The following is a 19,892-nucleotide window of genomic DNA, read 5'->3' as shown; positions in this document are numbered from 1 at the left end:
AGGGAGGGGAGACTTGAGAGAGCCGTGCCTGCTTTCATCACTGAGTCAGCACAGAGCTTGAAAATCCATAGTGTCTGCCGTCAGAAGCGTTTATAGGTTGCCGTTCTGCCTGTGCAGATTGTGGGCTCCGTCGAGGGCCAGCTCTGGCCTGACTGTCTTCCCTGCTCCTTATCCACACAGGGCTTCCCTGGGTGCATCTCCAGGGCGTGCAGGACAGGGCCTTGGAGGCCGACACAGAGGTGGCAGCCAGAGTCTTGGGTCTGGAAACTGAGCATAAGGTTAAACTTTCGCTTCTTCAGACTGAACTCAAGGAAGAAATTGAACTCCTAAAAATAGAAAACAGAAATTTGTACGAGAAGTTGCAGCATGAAACCCGTCTGAAGGAGAATTTGGAGAAGGTGAGTCGTGACTCCACAGCCCAGCGCCTCCCGCCTGAGTCCTCGCCCTCTTCCACTTGAAAGGCTTGTGTCCTTGTGTGTGGAGGGGCGTCCTGGGGACAGCCCAGCACCTGCCACATTTGTAAGGGCAACAGTCCTGTAAATTCTTGAAACTGTTCCTGGCAATGCCAGTAGTGGGTGGTGGTTGGAGAGAATCTCGTCAGAGTCAGCACAGGGGCAAAACTGAAGTTCTAAGTGAAGATTTCTTTTTTTTTGTTTTGTTTTGAAGCAGAGTCTCATTCTGTTGCCCAGGTTGGAGTGCAGTGGCACGATCTCAGCTCACTGCAATCTCTGCTTCCTGATTTCAAGTGATCCCCTGATAGCTGGGATTACAAACATGTGCCAGTATGCCAAATTTTTTTTTTTTTTTTTTTTTTTTTGAGACGGAGTCTCGCTCTGTCGCCCAGGCTGGAGTGCAGTGGCCGGATCTCAGCTCACTGCAAGCTCCGCCTCCCGGGTTTATGCCATTCTCCTGCCTCAGCCTCCCGAGTAGCTGGGATTACAGGCGCCCGCCACCTCGCCCGGCTAATTTTTTGTATTTTTTAGTAGAGACGGGGTTTCACCGGGTTAGCCAGGATGGTCTCGATCTCCTGACCTTGTGATCCACCTGTCTTGGCCTCCCAAAGTGCTGGGATTACAGGCTTGAGCCACTGCGCCCGGCCAATTTTTGTATTTTTTGTAGAGACAGTGTTTGACCTTGTTGGCCAGGCTAGTCTCAAACGCCTGACTTCAAGTGATCCACCTGCCTCGGCCTCCCACAGTGCTGGGATTACAGGTGTGAGCCACCATACCTGGCCCTCTGAATCAAGATTTCTTAGGGAAACTGTCTGGGTGTCCTCAGAGGGCTCCGGGAGGAGGCACGAGCCTGGGTGCCAAGCACGTTGGTGGCCTCTGATGCTCACCCCACATTTTAAATTGCATCCACGTTCCCCAGGCTCTTCCTGTGCTGTTTTGCCCCATGGAAGAGGCGCCCTCTGACGCTCTTCCTCGCCCTTTGCGAGTGTGAAGTCACTGTCGTGTCATAAACGATGGTAGAGCGACAAGACAGCAGCCTGCACGTGGCCCCATGGGCTTGTTACAGCCAGGGCAGCTCGGGGCCCATGGGCTTGTTACAGCCAGGGCAGCTCGGGGCCCATGGGCTTGTTACAGCCGGGGCAGCTCGGCCCATTCCATGCTGGAGCAGTGGAGTTAAAGTGAACCGAAATTACTGTGTCTTGTCATGCGTGTTCTGACTCAAGCTCATGCTTGTGACAGTGTTTTCGTTTCTGTTTGTGTCCTGTTTCTCCCTCTCCTTTGCTCCTCCCTGTGAATGTCTCCCCGAGAATGATTTTCATTCTCCATCAAGAGACAGCTTGATAGGCAGCTATGATGACCTGCAGGTCTGATCCCTTGCGGTTTGGTAAACTCAGGTGTTGGTAAGGACTTCCAGCAAAATAGAGGTAAGGGTAGAGCCCTGTGGGGAGCCGGGCAGGTGGTAAGTGGGCCGATGGTCGTGTGCCGATGGCACCTGCAGCCACCAGTGTGTGGCTTTCTCTGGCACTGTTGGCTGAAGACAGACTTGCCCAAGTGACTTGTTTTGTTTTTGTTTTTGTCTTTTTTCAGACGAAGTCTTGCTCTGTCACCCAGGCTGGAGTGCAGTGGTGCAATCTCAGCTCACTGCAACCTCCGCCTCCCGGGTTCAAGCGTTTCTCTTGCCTCAGCCTCCCAAGTAGCTGGGATTACAGGTGCACACCACCAGGCCCGGCTAATTTTTTTAATTTTTTAATTTTAATTTTTATTTTTAAGATGGAGTCTTGCTCTGTTGCCCAGGCTGGAGTGCAGTGGCGCAATCTCGGCTCACTGCAAGCTCCACCTCCCGGGTTTACACCATTCTGTATCAGCCTCCCGAGTAGCTGGGACGACAGGCGCCTGCCACCACGCCTGGCTAATTTTTATTTTTATTTTTTTTTGTATTTTTAGTGGAGACAGGGTTTCACCATGTTATCCAGGATGGTCTCGATCTCCTGACCTTGTGATCCACCCACCTCCGCCTCCCAAAGTGCTGGGATTATAGGCATGAGCCACCGCACCCGGCCACGCTAATTTTTGTAGTTTTAGTAGAGACGGGGTTTCACCATGTTGGCTAGGCTGGTCTCAAACTCGTGATCTCAAGTGATCTGCCCGCCTTGGCTTCCCAAAGTGCTGGCATTACAGACGTGAGCCACTGCACCTGGCCCCAAGTGACTTTTTGATGCTCGTATCTTTATGATTTTTGCAGGCCACCATTTTACCTCCTTGTATCAATTATGGGCAGAGGACTGTGGATTTCTCTCTTGTTAATTTTAATTCTTGTTTTGAATATGTGGAAGCTCTGTTGTTACACATGTACACATTTGTGATGTAATGTCTTCCTAAAAAAAATCCACTTCCTGTTTTTTTTTTCTTTTTTTTTTTTTGACACAGTCTCACTCTGTCGCCAGGCTGGAATGTGGAGGCACGATCTTGGCTCACTGCAGCCTCCGCCTCCCGGGTTCAAGTGATTCTCCTGCCTCAGCCTCCCGAGTAGCTGGGACTACAGGCACGTGCCACCACACTTGGCTAATTTTTGTATTTTTAATAGAGACGGAGTTTCATTATGTTGGCCAGGCTGGTCTCGAACTCCTGACCTCATGATCTGTCCGCCTCAGCCTCCCAAATTGTTGGGATTACAGACGTGAGCCATCGCATCTACCCTCATCTTTTGTCAGTACAGTCATTCTAACCTTCGTGTGCATATTTATCTGATGTATATTTTTTTATTCATTTTATTTTTTATTTTTTATTTTTTTTTGAGACAGGCTGTTGCCCAGGCTGGAGTGCAGTGGCACAGTCTTGGCTCACTGCAACCTCTTCCTCCCAGACTCAAGGGATCCTCCCACCTCAGCCTCCCAAGTAGCTGGGAGTACAGGTACGCACCACCATGCTGAGCTAATTTTTGTATTTTTTGTAGAGATGGGTTTCGCCATGTTGCCCAGGCTGGTCTCAAGCTCTTGGGCTCAAGTGATCCACCCGCCTCAGCCTCCCAAAGTGCTGGGATACAGATGTGAGCCACTGCACCTGGCCTACTTTTAATCTATTCAAAGTAAAGTGCATTTTATATGGACAGCATATAGTTGGCAATTTTTTTTTTTTTTTTTGAGATGGAGTCTTGCTCTGTTGCCCAGGCTGAAGTACAGTGACGCGATCTTGGCTCACGGCAAGCTTTGCCTCCCAGGTTCATGCCATTTTCCTGCCTCAGCCTCCCGAGTAGCTGGGATTACAGGCACCCGCCACCATGCCTGGCTAATTCTTTGTATTTTCAGTAGAGACGGGGTTTCACTGTGTTAACCAGGCTGGTCTCGATCTCCTGACTTTGTGATCTGCCCGCCTCGGCCTCCCAAAGTGCTGAGATTACAGGCGCCGCCACCACGCCCGGCTAATTCTTTGTATTTTTAGTAGAGACGGGGTTTTCACTGTGTTAACCAGGCTGGTCTCGATCTCCTAACCTTGTGATCCGCCTGTCTCGGCCTCCCAAAGTGCTGGGATTATAGGCGTGAGCCACCGCGCCTGGCCATAGCTGGCAGTTTTTAAGCCATTCTGATAATCTCTGCCTTTCAATTGCAGTTCTGAGTCTATTAATGTTTATTGTAATTACTGACGTGGTTGATTTAGGTCTTCTGTTTCACTGTTCGTTTTTTCTATGAGGCGCATCTGGTGGTCACGGTTCTGCTTTTCCTTTTTTTTTTTTTTTTTTTTTTTTTTTTTAGGCGGAGTCTCACTCTGTCGCCCAGGCTGGAGTGCAGTGGCACCATCTCGGCTCACTGCAAGCTCCGCCTCCCGGGTTCGCGCCATTCTCCTGCCTCAGCCTCCGGAGTAGCTGGGACTACAGGCGCCCGCCACCTCGCCCGGCTAATTTTTTTGTATTTTAGTAGAGACGGGGTTTCACCGTGTTAGCCAGGATGGTCTCGATCTACTGACCTCGTGATCCGCCCGCCTCGGCCTCCCAAAGTGCAGGGATTACAGGCGTGAGCCACCGCGCCCGGCCCTGCTTTTCCTTTTTTCTTGTGTTTTTGGGTTATTTGAATATTTTCTAGAATTGATTTTAATGTATTTGTTGACTATTAAATTATTTTTCTTTGCATTATATTTTTAATAGTTGCTCCAGGGATTAAAATACACATTCTTGGCCGGCGCGGTGGCTCAGGCCAGTAATCCCAGCACTTTGGGAGGGGGGTGGATCACCCAAGGTCAGGAGTTTGAGACCAGCCTGGTCAACATGGGGAAACCCTGTCTTTACTAAAAAAAAAAAAAAAAAAAAAAAAACAAAAATTAGGTGAGCATGGTGGTGCATGCCTGTAATCCCAGCCACTTGGGGGCCTGAGGCAGAAGAATCGCTTGAAACTGGGAAGCAGAGGTTGCAGTGAGCCGCGATCACGACACTGCATTCCAGCCTGGGTGACAGGGCGAGACTCCATCTCAGAGAAAAGAGAAAAAAAAGAGTACAGATTCTTAACCTTGTCTTTTATCAGTACAATCTCCTGAGAGTCACCACGCTGCTGCGCTGTGTAAACTGTGGCCTCTAACTGCACAGGTGCTTTGTCACTTCCCCATCGTCTTCTGTGCTGCAGTTCTCATAGACTAGACATCACATCCGCCTCCTGCAGTGTCAGGAGATTTGCTTTGGAAAACTGGTATTTGAAAGAAATTAAGAGGGAAAATGGCCTTACACTTGCCATTCTGCTGCTCTTCATTTCTTCCTGAGGATCTGAGTGTTTGGCGTCATTCCCATCAGCCCGAAGGATCTCCTTCGCATCTCTTGCTGTGCTGCACACATTTTCTCTGTTTTTTTGAAAAGTCTTTATTTTGCTTAGATTCTTGAGGAGTATTTTTGTGGCATAAAAAAGTCCGAGGTGACGGGTTTCTCGTTCAGTGTTTAAAGATGTTTAAAACCCTTGTCTGCGGATTTTATGATCTGTTTGGTTTTGGTGATGGTTTCCATTGATTGTGTTTTCAGCAGGGGTCATGTTTTCCTGCTTATTTATGTGTCGGCTGGGTTCAGGTCGCACCCTGGACACCGTGAGCGATAGATTTGGAGACTCTGGGTGCTGTCCTGCTCCTCTGAAGAGGGCTGGGTTCTGTTGCAGCAGGCGGTTCACTTGGCTAACTTCAGACTCCACGCTCCGCTGTGTCTGTGTAGGTGGCGGCGTGGTGTTAATTCAGGTCTTGTAGCTTTGGCTGGGTTGCTGCTTTTAGAGTCTGCCCCTTGCGTGTACAGATCGGGGTCAGCCTGAGATTTGCGCGGGGTTCATTCCCAGGCATTGCAGCTCTCTTTCCTCCCTCACTCTCCAGTTCCTTTGGCTCATATGTGGGATTTTGGATTTCTGTATGTGGAGCACGGACAGATCCTACTCTTACTGAAAGGCTGGAAAAAGAGAAATGGCCCAGTGCCGTTTCTTCCTTCTGAGCGTCCAGCCCTCTCCAGGGTCTGTCCGCCTATGGGTCTCTCCACGGCCTTTTTGTTATGTTCTATTTAGTTCATAGTGGTTGTCTCTGGGGGGCTGGTCTGGCGAGGTGCACAGGCATCACCAGAAGTAGGACCCTAAACTTTAATAACTTAATTTTTAAATAAGGAGTTGAGGTCAATCTTGCACGCCTTTTTTAGGTTTTTTGTCTGTTTATTTCTTATTGATGAGTTCAGTAGTTTATTGATCTACTTTCTCTCTCTTTGAAAGTCAGGAAGTCAGGCACGGTGGCTCACACCTATAACAATCCCAGCACTTTGGGAGGCTGAGGCAGGCGGATTGCTTGAGCTCAGGAGTTCAAGATCAGCCTGGGCAACATGCAGAACCCTGTCTCTATAAAGAATTGCTTGAGCCCATGAGTTTGAGGCTGCAGTGAGCTGTGATCCAGCCTGGGTGACAGAGCCAGACCCTGTCTCAAAAAAAAGATTAGGATATTTGCTCTCTGCATTCTCCTTCCTCCCCCTCTGCACAGGATCCCTTTACAGTGTGCCTTGCAGTTCATGCACCCCTTGCTCAAGGTCTTCCGTTGTCCTGGCGTTGACCTTGTACAGATCGGGAGCATCGCACCATCAACTGCTCTTGCCTCCTGGGCGTCTGGTCCTGCTTGCCGCGGGTGGCCCAGCGCTATCTGTGGGGTTGGCATTCCCCTAACGGAGGCCTGCGGCCGATCGGAGTCCTGCCACTGGTCTTGGTCCGAACAAAGAAGACTCCAGCTGCTGCCTTTGCTCGGCTGATGTGTGCTGCCTTCAGTTGTTGGTTGCTGTCGAGGCCACGGGCTCCAGAGAGAAAGAATAGTCAGTTCTCGGTGCCAGGATGTAGGAGGCATTTTATTTAGTTTTAGATTTGTTCACTTTAGGTTTCTTCCGTTCTCATTAACATGAGAATCATTTCCATTGCTGTGTGCAGCGTAATGGGTGTGTGTGTGGTGAAAGTTGCCCTCTCTTCAGGGGTGGGTTTGGGTTGTCTCTTCTAATAATCTCTTACATTAACGTTTTCCCTCCTAAATAAAATTATGTTGTCTATAGGTAAAACACAATCTAGTTGAAGACCACCAGGAGGAACTAAATAATGCCAAGCAGAAGACTGAGCTGATGAAACAGGAATTCCAAAAAAAAGAAATGGACTGGAAAGTTATGAAGGAGGAGCTACAGCGGGAAGCTGAGGAGAAGTTAACGTTGATGCTTCTTGAACTGAGAGAAAAGGCTGAGTCCGAGAAACAGACCATCGTAAACAAGTTTGAGCTTCGAGAAGCTGAAATGAGGCAGCTTCAGGACCAACAGGCAGCCCAGATCCTGGATCTGGAGAGGTCCTTGACGGAGCAGCAGGGCCGCCTGCAGCAGCTGGAACAGGAGCTCACTTCAGATGATGCCCTGCGTTGCAGCCAGTGTGGGCGGGAGCCGCCCACAGCCCAGGACGGGGAGCTTGCCGCGCTCCACGTGAAGGAAGACTGTGCCCTGCAGCTGATACTGGCCCGGAGCAGGTGGGTTTGTGGTGATGCCATCTGCAGTCCCTGTGAGGCCAGACACCGTGGAGGGTAGAGGGTGGGCAGGCTCCTGGGAGGAGCCGCTGTGGGCTCCACTGGGCGAAAAGGTCTGGAGGGAGCTGGAGCAAGGTGTGGCGCTCTAGGTTTTCAGCCTGATGGCAGTGGGACAGCTTTGTGCTCGGACGGGCAGGCTGGCAGTCGCTGCCTCAAAGCCCCCCAAGCCTGCACTCCCTGGGTGGGTATCCAGGGTGAACATCAGTCATCGTCTCTGTTGTTCTTCGCATGTTTTAAGATTTGAACAATAGAAGCTAAACCTCGTTTATAAGGTGTCATAAGGACATGGAGTTTATCCACTAAGCGTTTTTATATTTTTTTTAACTTAAACAGGTGATTTTTAAAAATAAGCATGTTTTTCTAAAACATACCCACTCTTCTCTGAAGTTTTCAAGAGGTTTAGAAAGTGATTGGGTTCTTTGCCTGTTGGTGTTGACCCCTTTTTGTGAGCCTCAGTCCCTGGGCTGTGCCATTCCTTCTCATCTGTCTGCCCCACCCAGCTCTTGCCCAGCAGCCAGGGCTGCACAGGGCCCCGCTTGGGGATTGGAAAACTCAGGGCCACAGAGGTCCCCGCTCAGGGGTTGGAGAACTTGGGGCCGCTGAGGGCCCCACTCAGGGGTTGGAGAACTCAGGGCCACAGAGGGCCCTGCTCAGGGGTTGGAGAACTTGGGGCCCCACAGGGCCCCGCTCAGGGGTTGGAGAACTTGGGGCCACACGGGGATCTGCTCTGGGGTTGGAGAAACTCACGTTCAAGTCGCCAGGGCTGCATGAACACGAGCAGGACGTTCTTCTCCCCAGGCTGCGACACTTGTGCTTCGTGGTGGAGCGGAGCCAAGGAGGCCCTCAGGAGAGGCTTCCAGGCGCAGAGGTGCCCGTGCCTCTTGCCATCTGTCCTGTGTCGCCAGCGCCCTTAGGAGGCCTCCGCATTTTGCAGGACTCTCCGGCTCCAGGCATTTTGGCCTCCTGATGGGAGCAGGTCCTTCTGTGAGGACTCTCACTTCCTCTGTCTTCGGCCCTGAGTGCCGCCTGCACCTCCTTAATTCACTGCCATGGGATTCTATTCACTGTCATGGGGTTCTGAGGCCTCCCCCTCCCCATGGGCCCCTATGGGCAGTGCCCCTTCCCTGCTGAGGAGCAGAGATTGCCTTGGGATTCTTAGTTGGGACCTGGCTCGGACGCCCTGGTGTGAGTAGGAGGTCGGTTGTACCTGCCGTGCGTGGCTCTGGTGGGGATATGTGTGCACCGTCTCTTGCCGAGGGTGCTGGGTCCTACCTGTGGTCTGTGACCTGGTGACTCCCATGGCTTTGGCCTTTGGCCTCTGGGCTCCTCTGGCTTCTTGGGGCCTCTTCTCTCTCCCACTTGTTATTTCTGGTGGCAGACGGAGAAGTACTAAGAGCAGTTAAAATCCCAAAACGAAGACCTGAACAGTTGAAGTGGCGTTTCCTTTAGGAAACTGACTTGGCTTTTGCAAGGATCGATGCTTCCTGGGTGCGTATTTAGCTGTCCTGTGTTCACTTTGTTGCCACAGGTTTTTAGAGGAACGTAAAGAGATCACCGAGAAATTCAGTGCAGAACAGGATGCCTTCCTGCGGGAGGCCCAGGAGCAGCACACCCGCGAGCTGCAGCTCCTCCAGGAGAGGCACCAGCAGCGGCTCCTGTCAGTGACGGCAGAGCTCGAGGCCAGACACCAGGCGGCGCTGGGTGAGCTGACGGCCTCGTTAGAGAGCAAGCAGGGGGCTCTGCTGGCCGCACGTGTGGCCGAACTGCAGACGGAACACGCTGCCGACCTCAGCGCTCTGGAGACCAGACATCTGTCCAGCCTTGATTCTTTGGAATCCTGTTACCTGTCTGAAATTCAGACCATCCGTGAGGAGCACAGGCGGGCCCTAGAGCTCTTACGAGCAGACTTTGAGGAACAACTGCGGAAACAGGACTCTCTTCACCAAACAATTTTGACTCAAGAGTTGGAGAAACTGAAGCAAAAACATGACGAGGAGCTACAGTCTGTGCGGGACGGCCTGCAAACCGCAGCGAGCACGGAGCTCGCTGGAACCGTGGCTCACGAGCTGCAGGGAGCGCACCAGGTAAGGCGCCCGGACCCTGCCCCAGCTCAGGGCAGACCTCTCCCCCAACCCGTGTGTTTCCACCGCGTGTCACATGTCTGCGTGTGTGCTGTGTGAGCCTGTGCGGGTGTCTGTATGTCTCACAGGCTGCCAAGATCAATGGAGACTTCTGGTCTCGTTGTGAACTGGGCTTTTTTAAAATTTTTTTTATTTTTGAGACAAAGTCTTGCTGTGTCACCAGGTTGGAGTGCAATGGTGAGATCTTGGCTCACTGCAACCTCCGCCTCCTGGGTTCAAGTGATTCTCCTGCCTCAGCCTCCCAAGTTGCCGGGATTACAGGCGCCTGCCACTATGCCCGGTTAATTTTTGTATTTTTAGTAGAGACTGGGTTTCACCATGTTGGCCAAGCTGGTCTCGAACTCCTGACCTCAGGCGATAACACTCGCCTTGACCTCCCAAAGTGCTGGGATTACAGGCATGAGCCACCGCACCTGGCCTGAGCTGGGCTTTAAAACATCGAGTTGAAGGGTTATTTTGATCACAGGCACCTTGCTAAAGGCTTTGCTCTCGTATGTGAGAGGGCCCAGTCCTTGGTGTGGGGTTTTGTGGGCTTCGGAGTATTCCTCAAGGCTGACTGGCACTCCTGCAGCCGACTTGGTTTCCAGGTGCTGTGGGTAGATCTGATTGTCGTGTTGTGTATTCAGAGCCTTGGGCCCCTCCTTTATTGATGTTTCCTGTAATTAAACCCTTTTGCCACGTTTCAAGAGCAGTGATGGGCCAGGCACGATGGCTCACGTCTGTAATCACAGCAGTTTAGGAGGCCGAGGCAGTTGGATTACTTGAGCCCAGGAGTTTGAGACCAGCCTGTGGTCTACAAAAAATAAAAACAATTAGCTGGGCGTGGGGGCACTCACCTGTAGTCTCAGCTACTTTGGAGGCAGAAGCAGGAGGATTGCTTGAACCCAGGAAGTCGAGGCTACAGGGTGAGCCAAGACTGTGCCATTGCACTCCAGCCTGGACTGTAACAGTGAGACCCTATCTCAAAAAAAAAAAAAAAAAATCAAAAATAGCTCACACCTGTAATCCCAGCACTTTGGGAGGCCAAGGCAGGCGGATCATGAGGTCAAGAGATCAAGACCATCCTGGCTAACACAGTGAAACCCTGTCTTTACTAAAAATACAAAAAATTAGCCAGATGTGGTGACAGGCACCTGTAGTCCCAGCTACTTGGGAGGCTGAGGCAGGAGAATGACGTGAACCCTGGAGGTGGAGCTTGCAGTGAGCTGAGATCACGCCACTGCACTCGAGCCTGGGCGACAGAACAATACTCTGTCTAAAAAAACAAACAAACCAAAAAAAGCAGTGATGGTTCATTTTCCAGGCACTTCAAGTTTTTATCATGAAGAAGATTTTCTGGCGAAGTCCCTGTTGCCCTGGGCTGGTGCCCAGCTGCAGAATCTGCAGTGCCTGTGACTCAGGAAAGGACACATGTTGTCTTATCACACACACCTTGCATTTTCTCTGCCCTCAGTGAGGTCTCTGAGGTTTTGTCGCCTTGACGTAGATGAGTCTGCTCTGCTGAACATGTGGGGCCGCTGGGGCTGACCTGTCTCCCTGCAGGCAGGGGATGCGTAGGCCTGGCTGCAGGGTGGATGGGGCATGGTCTAGAGTTGATGAGGCAGTTAGAAATGGCTGTTCTGGCAGATCAATACCTTGTCAGACATTTAGGAAGTACATATTCCAAATTATAAACTAGGGAATTGCCAGCTCGGATAAGATGGACGTGTTCTTTTCCCGATACCAGCATGCCACGCGAGGGCTTCCTCCTTCCTGACTGTGGGGAACGGTTGTGAGGCTCCGGGGCGCTGGCGTATTGTTTCCTTTCCTTCAGCTCTGTGTGAGAACAGGAGAAAAGTGGAACCTTCTTTAACCGCTGTGGGGATTTCATGCTATGTTTCAGGCTGTCCGTTTTGTGTGGGCTGAGCATGTGATCTCGGGGGAATTCCTAGAAAGCAGAACATGTTCAGGGCTCCGACTGCTGTCATGAGCACGGTGCAGTCAGTGTCTGTCTCGGGCCTCTGTCCTGTCCTTGTCTTCACCATATGTCAGGGAGTTCTGGGGGTTTGTTTCTTTTTTGTGTTTTAAGAGGCAGGGTCTCCCTGTGTTGCACAGGCTAGTCTCGAGCTCCTGGCCTCAAGAGATCCTCTTGCCTTGGCCTCCCAGGTAGTTGGAATGACAGGTGTGAGCCGCTGCTCGCAGCTTGGGAGGTGGCTCTTGAGAGAAACCGGAGCCAGGTTGTCTTTCTGGACAAAATTTAGAAAGGGGTCTGACGCCGCTGGGAGCGGCCCTCCAGGCGAGTCCTCAGATGCCAGCTTCAGTTTCCTTTTGTTCCCAGTTTTGATAACGGGCAAACAGATGCTTTGGAGAATAGCACTTGTTCCCAAGCTGTGGATTTAAAATTAGGTTTTCTTGGTTTGTTTGGTTTAAAGAAAACGAAGTTCTTTTTTTTTTTTTTTTTTTTTTTTGAGACGGAGTCTCGCTCTGTCACCCGGGCTGGAGTGCAGTGGCCGGATCTCAGCTCACTGCAAGCTCCGCCTCCCGGGTTTACGCCATTCTCCTGCCTCAGCCTCCCGAGTAGCTGGGACTACAGGCGCCCGCCACCTCGCCCGGCTAGTTTTTTTGTATTTTAAAGAAAACGAAGTTCTGAAAGAATATTCAGAAAGGAGGAACTTGCATATCACACATGAAGTGTGTATTTCAAACCACAGCCTGATTTAGTCATGGGAAGCATGTGGAATGTGTGCACCTTCCGTGCCCTGCGTGGGGATGTGGCACGTCTGGATGTTTCCCGGACGGAAGGAGCTGGTCATGGCCCTATGCAATCAGAGACGCCTGCTGGAGGAAGAGAGGACCGAAGCCCCGGACAGGGTGGGTGCCGAGGTCCTGCTCCTGGAGCATCAGCACCTAGCGGCCCTGCAGGAACTCCGAGACGCACGCTGCCAAGATGCAGGAGCAGCAAGCAGGGCAGGCGGAGTTGGGGGAGCCGGAGGTTCTGGGGGAGCTGGAGGTTCTGGGGGAGCCGGCGGAGTGCTGGGGGAGCTGGAGGTGCTGTGGGAGGGGGCTATCCAGGTGAGCAGCTCCATGGGTGTGGTTCCCACAGGGGTGCCTCCCGGGCTTCTCTGCCCTGAGTCTTCATCAGAGTGTTGAGGCACTTATGGGTACACTTGGAGGTGCTGGGTTGTGCGTGCTAGGGGATCTGTGCTCAAAGGGTGCAGCTTCGTGGGGGCAGATGTGTCAATGCCCTTGGCCAGCGAGCAGCTGCAGGGGTGGGCATCTGCGGGGGGTGTCTTTGGTTGGTCTCCCTTCCCACCGGGGCCTCTGGAGGGCAGCGCTATGCCCTGGTCTGCAGGCAGCGAGTGGTCTGTGGAGCGACCACACATCTGTCCTAAAGGCTACTTGGGAGCTGGACGAAAAACAAGGTGGAGGCGATTCAGACCCTGGGAGGCCGGGGGTCGGGGAGGCCGGGGCTCATCCCGGGTGTGGCACTGGGTGGCTCGGGGGATAATGAGGGGTGCCTGCCAGCAGATGATGGCAACAGAGGGGCACGGAGAGCCTGGAGGCTGACGGGGGAGGCCACGCTGAGCTGGAGGGGCCATCCCAGCTTGGGCTGCTGAGGGGGATGTGGCTTGTGTGGATACAGAGCACGTTTAATTGCTCTTACAAATCTGCACACAGGCTGGGCTTGGGGCTCATGCCTGTAATCCTAGGGCTTGGGGAGGCCATGGTGGGAGGATCTCTTGAGCTCAGGAGTTTGAGACCAGCCTGGGCAACATAGCAAGAGTCCACTTCTAGAAACAAAAATTGGCTGGGTGCGGTGGCTCACGCCCGTAATCCCAGCACTTTGGGAGGCTGAGGCGGGCGGATCATGAGGTCAGGAGATCGAGACCATCCTGGCTAACACGGTGAAACCCCATTTCTACTAAAAATACAAAAAATTAGCCAGGCATGGTGGCAGGTGCCTGTAGTCCCAGCTATTCTGGAGGCTGAGGCAGGAGAATGGCGTGAACCCGGGAGGCAGAGGTTGCAGTGAGCAGAGATCACGCCACTGCCCTCCAGCCTGGGCAACAGAGCGAGACTCCGTCTCAAAAAAAAAAAAAAAAGGAAAATAAGTAAAAATTAACCAGGCATGGTGATGCAGGCCTGTAGTCCCAGCTGCTTGGGAGACTGAGAAGAGAAAATTGCTTGAGCCTGGAAATCTGTGGCTGCAGGAAAAAAAAGAAAGAAATCTGCACACCGTATGGTTTACTTTCTTTTTTTTTTTTTTTTTTTTTTTAGAGACAGCGTCTCAAAAAAAAAAAAAAAAAAAAAAAGGCTGGAGTGCAGTGTCACAATCCTGGCTCACTGCAGCCTCTGCCTGCCAGGCTTAAGCAGTCCTCCCACCTCAGCCTCCCAAGTAGCTGGGATACAGGCACGTGCCACCTCGCCTTGCTAACTTTTATTGTTTTGTCGCCCACGCTGGTCTTGAACTCACGGACTCAAGTGATCCTCCCACTTTGGCCTCCCCAAAGTACTGGGATTATAGGCGTGAGCCCCTGCACCTGGCCAGTGTAGTTACTTTTTCGTTTTTTAAAAAATCTTATGTGTCAGAATATGCGTAAGCACTTGGTACCAAATTGTGTCAGAAGAAGCCAGACCGAGCAGTCGGAATCCCCCTTGGATTCCCAAGGTGGCCGTGGAGGGGCCTGGCTGAGGTCCCCTGCCACCTGCTGTGGTCTTGACTCTCTGCATCCATGCAGGACTGCATTTAAGCAGCAAGGTCTCCCCACTCGTGGACCTGTGCACCTGCCCCACCCAGGCACCGCCACCCTGCCTGCTGGCCTACATGATGAGTGCATACACACACACACACAGCACATGTGCATACACAGCACATGCACGCACACAGCACATACACAGCACATGTGCACACACACACAGCACATGCGCACTCACACAGCACGTGTGCACACATAGCATACACACACAGCACATGCAAACACACAGCACATATGCACACATAGCACATGCGCACATTCACGCAGCACATGCACAGAAATAGCACGTACAGAGCACATGCACACACAGCACATGCGTACACAAACACATGCAGACATAGCACATGTGTGCACACAGCACATAGCACATGTGCACACACAGCACATGCACACACACAGCACATGTGCACACATAGCACATGCAAACAGCACACACAACGTTCACACACAGCACACGCGCACACATGCAGCACACACACAGCACGTGCACACAGTACATATACAGCACATGCATACACAGCACATGCACAGAGCACATGCACACCCATGCAGCACACACACAGCACATGCGTGCACACAGCACACACGCACACAGCACATGCATACACACAGCACATGCACACACAGCACACGTACACATAGCACACTCACACAGCATATGTGCCCATACATGACACACACACAGCACATGCACATACACAGCATATATGCACACACAGCACATGCACGCATACATACAGCACACAGCACATGCGCACATGGCACATGCGTGCACACGGCACATGCACACATGCAGCACACACACAACACATGTGCCCATACAAGGCATACGTACACAGCACATTCACACATAGCACATGTACACACAGGACAGGCACATACACACAGAGCACATGCTGACACACATACACACAGCACATGTGCACTCACACAGCATATGCTCACACACAGCACATGTGCACACGCAGCACACTCACATGTGCCCGTACAAGGAACATGCACACAGCACACGCACACATGCAGCACATGTTGCACACACATCACGTACACGCAGCACATTCACATAGCCCATGTGCCCATACAAGGCAAATGCACACACAGCATATGTGCGCACACACATACACACAGCACATGCACACACACACAGAGCACATACACATAGCACATGCACACAGCACACACATACAGAGCACACATAGAACATGCACATGGCATGTGTGCACACAGCACACACACATGTGCACATACAGGGCACATGCTCATACAGCACATGTGAACATGCACAGCACATTCTCATATACACAGCACATGCACACACAGCATATGCACACACACAGCACATGCACAAAGGTCATTCTTTCTGCATGTTGTCCTACAGGCTGAATGCCTGGGGTCCTCCGGCTTCCATGTTCTGGGTCTGTACAATTTTCTGGCCTTTCTGTTGTGGGGAGGGTTTGAGTCTCTGTTTGGAACACTTAAGAAATAACTGGTAATTTATTTGAAACATTGTGTGCAAATTTTAGGTCGTTTGTTTTTGTACATGCTGTTTCAAGGGGGTTTTAAACGAGGACAGCTAAGATCTCACATCTAGCCATAAAGAAGGCTTTGCACCTGACAGGTTTGCTCAGTGAAGAGGGACTGCTCCCGAGAATGGGTGACGCAGCGCCGGATTCTGAGGTTAGAACTGACTTGCTTCTTCACGTGGACAGCTCTGGGTGCTGCCCAGTGTGGACACTGGCCCCTCAGTCCTGAGGCACAGCCCTGAGATGTGCACCCTGCTGGGCATTGTGTAGGTCTGTCTTCTCTGGAAACGTCAGATTCTATCTCTCTTTTCTGAGGACTCATGCTAAAGGAATTCTGTCCGTTTTATCTGCGCACAGCACAAAGAGGTGTTCATTTTCTGAAACGGTGTGTCACCTGCATCTTTTAACCTGTACTTTTGTTCTTCTAGGGTGACTGTTTTTGTTGTTGTTGTTGTTTTGGAGAGAGGATCTTGCTCTGTTGCCCAGGCTGAAGGTAGTGATGCAGTCACAGCTCACTGTGACCTTGAACGCCTGGCCTCAAGTGGTCCTCCTGCCTCAGCCTCCTGAGTAGCTGGGACTACAGATGTGCACCACCATACCTGGCTAATTTATTTTTTGTGTAGATAGGGTCTCACTGTGTTGCCCAGACTGGTCTCAAATTCCAGGCCTCAAGCAATCCTTCTGTCTCAGCCTCCCAAAGTGCTGGGACCATAGGCGTGAGCTGCACCTGGCCGGGACTAAGAGTGTCTTTGCAGTATTTTTCTAGTTGAGGTACAAGTTTGCGTGAGTAAGTTATCTTTTTACTTTGCTGCTAAGAATGTGCATGTCGATACTCTTTTTTTTTTTTTTTGAGACAGAGTCTTGCTCTGTCTCCAGGCTGGAGCGCAGTGGTGTGATCTCGGTTCACTGCAACCTCCACCTCCCTGGTTCAAGCGATTCTCCTGCCTCAGCCTCCCAAGTAGCTGGGACTACAGTGTGCACTACCATGCCTAGCTAATTCTTTTATTTTTAGTAGAGATGGGGTTTCACCATGTTGCCCAGGATGGTCTCAATCTCTTGACCTGTGATCCACCTGCTTCACCCTCCCTAAGTGCTGGGATTACAGGCGTGAGCCACTGCGCCCAGTCTTAGCTTTTTTTTTGAGATGGAGTCTCGCTCTGTCGCCAGGCTGTAGTGCAGTGACGTGGTCTTGGCTCACTGCAACCTCCGCCACCCCCCAGGTTTAAGCCATTCTCCTGCCTCAACCTCCTGAGTAGCTGGGATTATAGGTGCATACCAGCACGCCTGGCTAATTTTTGTATTTTTAGTAGAAACAGGGTTTCACCATGTTGGCAGGCTGGTCTCAAACTCCTGACCTCGTGATCTGCCCGTCTCGGCTTCCCAAAGTGCTAGGATTACAGGCGTGAGCCACTGTGCCCGTCCGCTCAGACACTCTTTTATGTGATTGTTTTGGTGTAGCTGATTTCACAGAAGAAAATAATTGGGCTATGGGGAGGTGGGATGTACTGTTTATTTTATATTATCTTTTTTTGGGGCAGATGGCAGCATTTGCGGAAATAGAATAACTCAGCAAGCCCCCCGTCCCGCTGGTTAGTGGGGTACACACTCAGTATATCAGTCCCCCTCTCCTCCTGATTGTTTAGAAGCAAATCCAAGACACCATGTGTCTGCGAGTGAGGTGTTTTCCCCCAATAAAGCAGAACCATTATCCATCTCACCTAAAACACCCACAGCGATGTCTGCATTTTATCACAAGCCCAACCCACGTGCCAGTCTCTTCTGGCTGGCTCACATCAGGATCTGTGTTTGTTCCTGTGATGCTGGTCACTGTTCCCTCGTTCCTGCGAGTGTGTTGGTAGATCCACAGGCCTGTGATTGGTGAGAATGCCTCTTGTGTGGTGGCCGCTCCGCTCCTGGTCTTTCCTCAGGCTTTACCCCGTGAAAAGACTTACAAAGGCTGGCCGCAGTGGCTCACGCCTGTAATCCCAGCACTTTTGGAGGCCAAGGTGGGTGGATCACCGGAGGTTGGGAGTTCGAGACCAGCCTGACCAACATGGAGAAGCCCTGTCTTTACTAAAAATACAAAATTAGCCGGCCATGGTGGCACATACTTGTAATCCCAGCTACTCGGGAGGCTGAGGCAAGAGAATCACTTGAACCCGGGAGGCGGAGATTGTGATGAGCTGAGATCGTGCCATTGCACTCCAGCCTGGGCAACAAGAGCGAAACTTCGTCTCAAAAAAAAAGACTTACACGGAGCCCTGCTGAGCCCTGACGGGAGTGTTTTGGGTCATTGTCCCAGAATAGCTGGGCTGTCCTGTTCTTCCCCTGTGGCGATGCTTTATCTGAGCCTCAAATATCTTTGCACCTGTTGGAACAGCAGTCACTTGTCAGCAGGGCGACGTGACCTACGCTTGTGGGGTGATTGAATTACTTTCCGGGCTACCGCCCTTGGGAGTTTGGTTGTGAGGAAAGTCCTCTGAAAACGTAAGCTTGATTTCTTTTTGATAGAAATATGTATCCCATAAGATTCCCCCGCCCGCCCTGCCTTGCCTGTGCTGGTAACACGAAGCAGAGCTGAGTGCAGAAGCGAATTGCATGCGGCCGCTGTGGGGTGCTCAAGGCAGTCTCATCTTTTCTTGGATTAAAACCCAAATCTTTTCATAGGTTAATTTTTTTTAATATTAAGAGAATATTAATGTTGTTTTAGACAGCATTTGAATGTCCTGAATGCGTCCTCAGTTGAATGTCTTTGCCTTCTGACATTGGTTTTCTCTGTGCATGCTACTTATTTATGATTGAAACGTATGTGATATTTTTCTGTGATTGTATAGATTTTAGAAAAACCTGAAAATAACTTTTTTTAAAACATCTTTTTGATACTGACCTCACAAGTTAGAACATGGTCAGTTTTTTTTTCTTTTTTTTTTTTTTTGAGGCGGAGTCTCGCTCTGTCGCCCAGGCTGGAGTGCAGTGGCGCGATCTCGGCTCACTGCAAGCTCCGCCCCCCAGGTTCACGCCATTCTCCTGCCTCAGCCTCCCGAGTAGCTGGGACTACAGGCGCCGCCATCACGCCCGGCTAACATTTTGTATTTTTAGTAGAGACGCGATTTCACTGTGTTAACCAGGATGGTCTCGATCTCCTGACCTCGTGATCTGCCCACCTTGGCCTCCCAAAGTGCTGGGATTACAGGCGTGAGCCACCGCGCCCGACCAGAACATGATCAATTTAAAGAGTTTCCAGTTTTCTTCCTGCAACCCCCTGGCAGAGCCTGTAGGAGCCTTCTCTGCCAGGGGTTTGCAGGAAGAAAACCTCCTTTGAGCCATCCTGGTCGGGTTGAGGGGGTGGCTGAGGATGCACGCTTCTGCACGACACTGCGGCTGAGCCAAGGCCCTGGGCCTGAGGGATCACACGTGGGGCACCGGCTGTCCCTCTGCTGGGCCTCCATGCCTGTGACCTGCCCAGCCCTGCCCGATGTCTCCTGGGGGCTGTCCCCCTGCGGGGAGCCGCCTCATTTGGCCTCCACTACCTCCTACGTCCTCTGCAGGTCTGCAGAAGGCCTGAGAGTGTGTGGGCAGGACAGGGCCGAGCGTGGACAGTTAGGGTGGCTCCCCCGGGTGCGAGGCGGTGCCTGCAGGTGGTGCTGTGCCCTGAAACAAAGTGAAGGTCAAGATTGGACACACGGAGCTTCCAGCTGCCAGTGGGTGGAGGGAGCACTGCCTGTCTGCCATGCCCGGGCGTCCCGGTGGGCCATGTGCAGTGTGGGCCCTCCCTGGCCGGGGTTCTCTGTGGAGCCTGCCCTCTACCCTCTCCATCTGCAGTGTATGACTCCGGGATCCAAGAGGCCGCGGGGCTAGAGCTGTGCTCCTCAGTAGGGCGTAGCTGGGGGCATCTGTGGCTTAGGGCAGGCTCCGCAGGCTGTGGGAGTATGTGTGTGTGATGTTCTTGGGCTCCCGTGTTGGCCTCAAACAGAAGTTTGATTTTCTCATCGTTACGCA

General features: G+C 51.8%; 1 protein-coding gene across 13 annotated transcripts in view; it reads left to right on the top strand.

Moving 5' to 3' along the window:
• PCNT (pericentrin) overlaps positions 1-19,892 on the top strand; it is a 121,047-nt gene that overhangs the window by 34,256 nt on the left and 66,899 nt on the right. For all 13 annotated transcript variants that reach the window (XM_077995265.1, XM_015132670.3, XM_077995264.1 and 10 more), the window contains 3 exons: positions 181-398; positions 6,982-7,436; positions 9,022-9,577. In XM_077995265.1, coding sequence (XP_077851391.1) covers positions 181-398; positions 6,982-7,436; positions 9,022-9,577 — 1,229 coding nt within the window. The remainder of the gene's footprint in view (positions 1-180; positions 399-6,981; positions 7,437-9,021; positions 9,578-19,892) is intronic.

This window comes from Macaca mulatta, chromosome 3 (assembly GCF_049350105.2).
Source record: "Macaca mulatta isolate MMU2019108-1 chromosome 3, T2T-MMU8v2.0, whole genome shotgun sequence".
Taxonomy (NCBI): Eukaryota; Metazoa; Chordata; class Mammalia; order Primates; family Cercopithecidae; genus Macaca; species Macaca mulatta.
The sequence above is the reverse complement of the archived record's forward strand: the minus strand, read 5'-3'. Positions and strand labels throughout refer to the sequence as shown.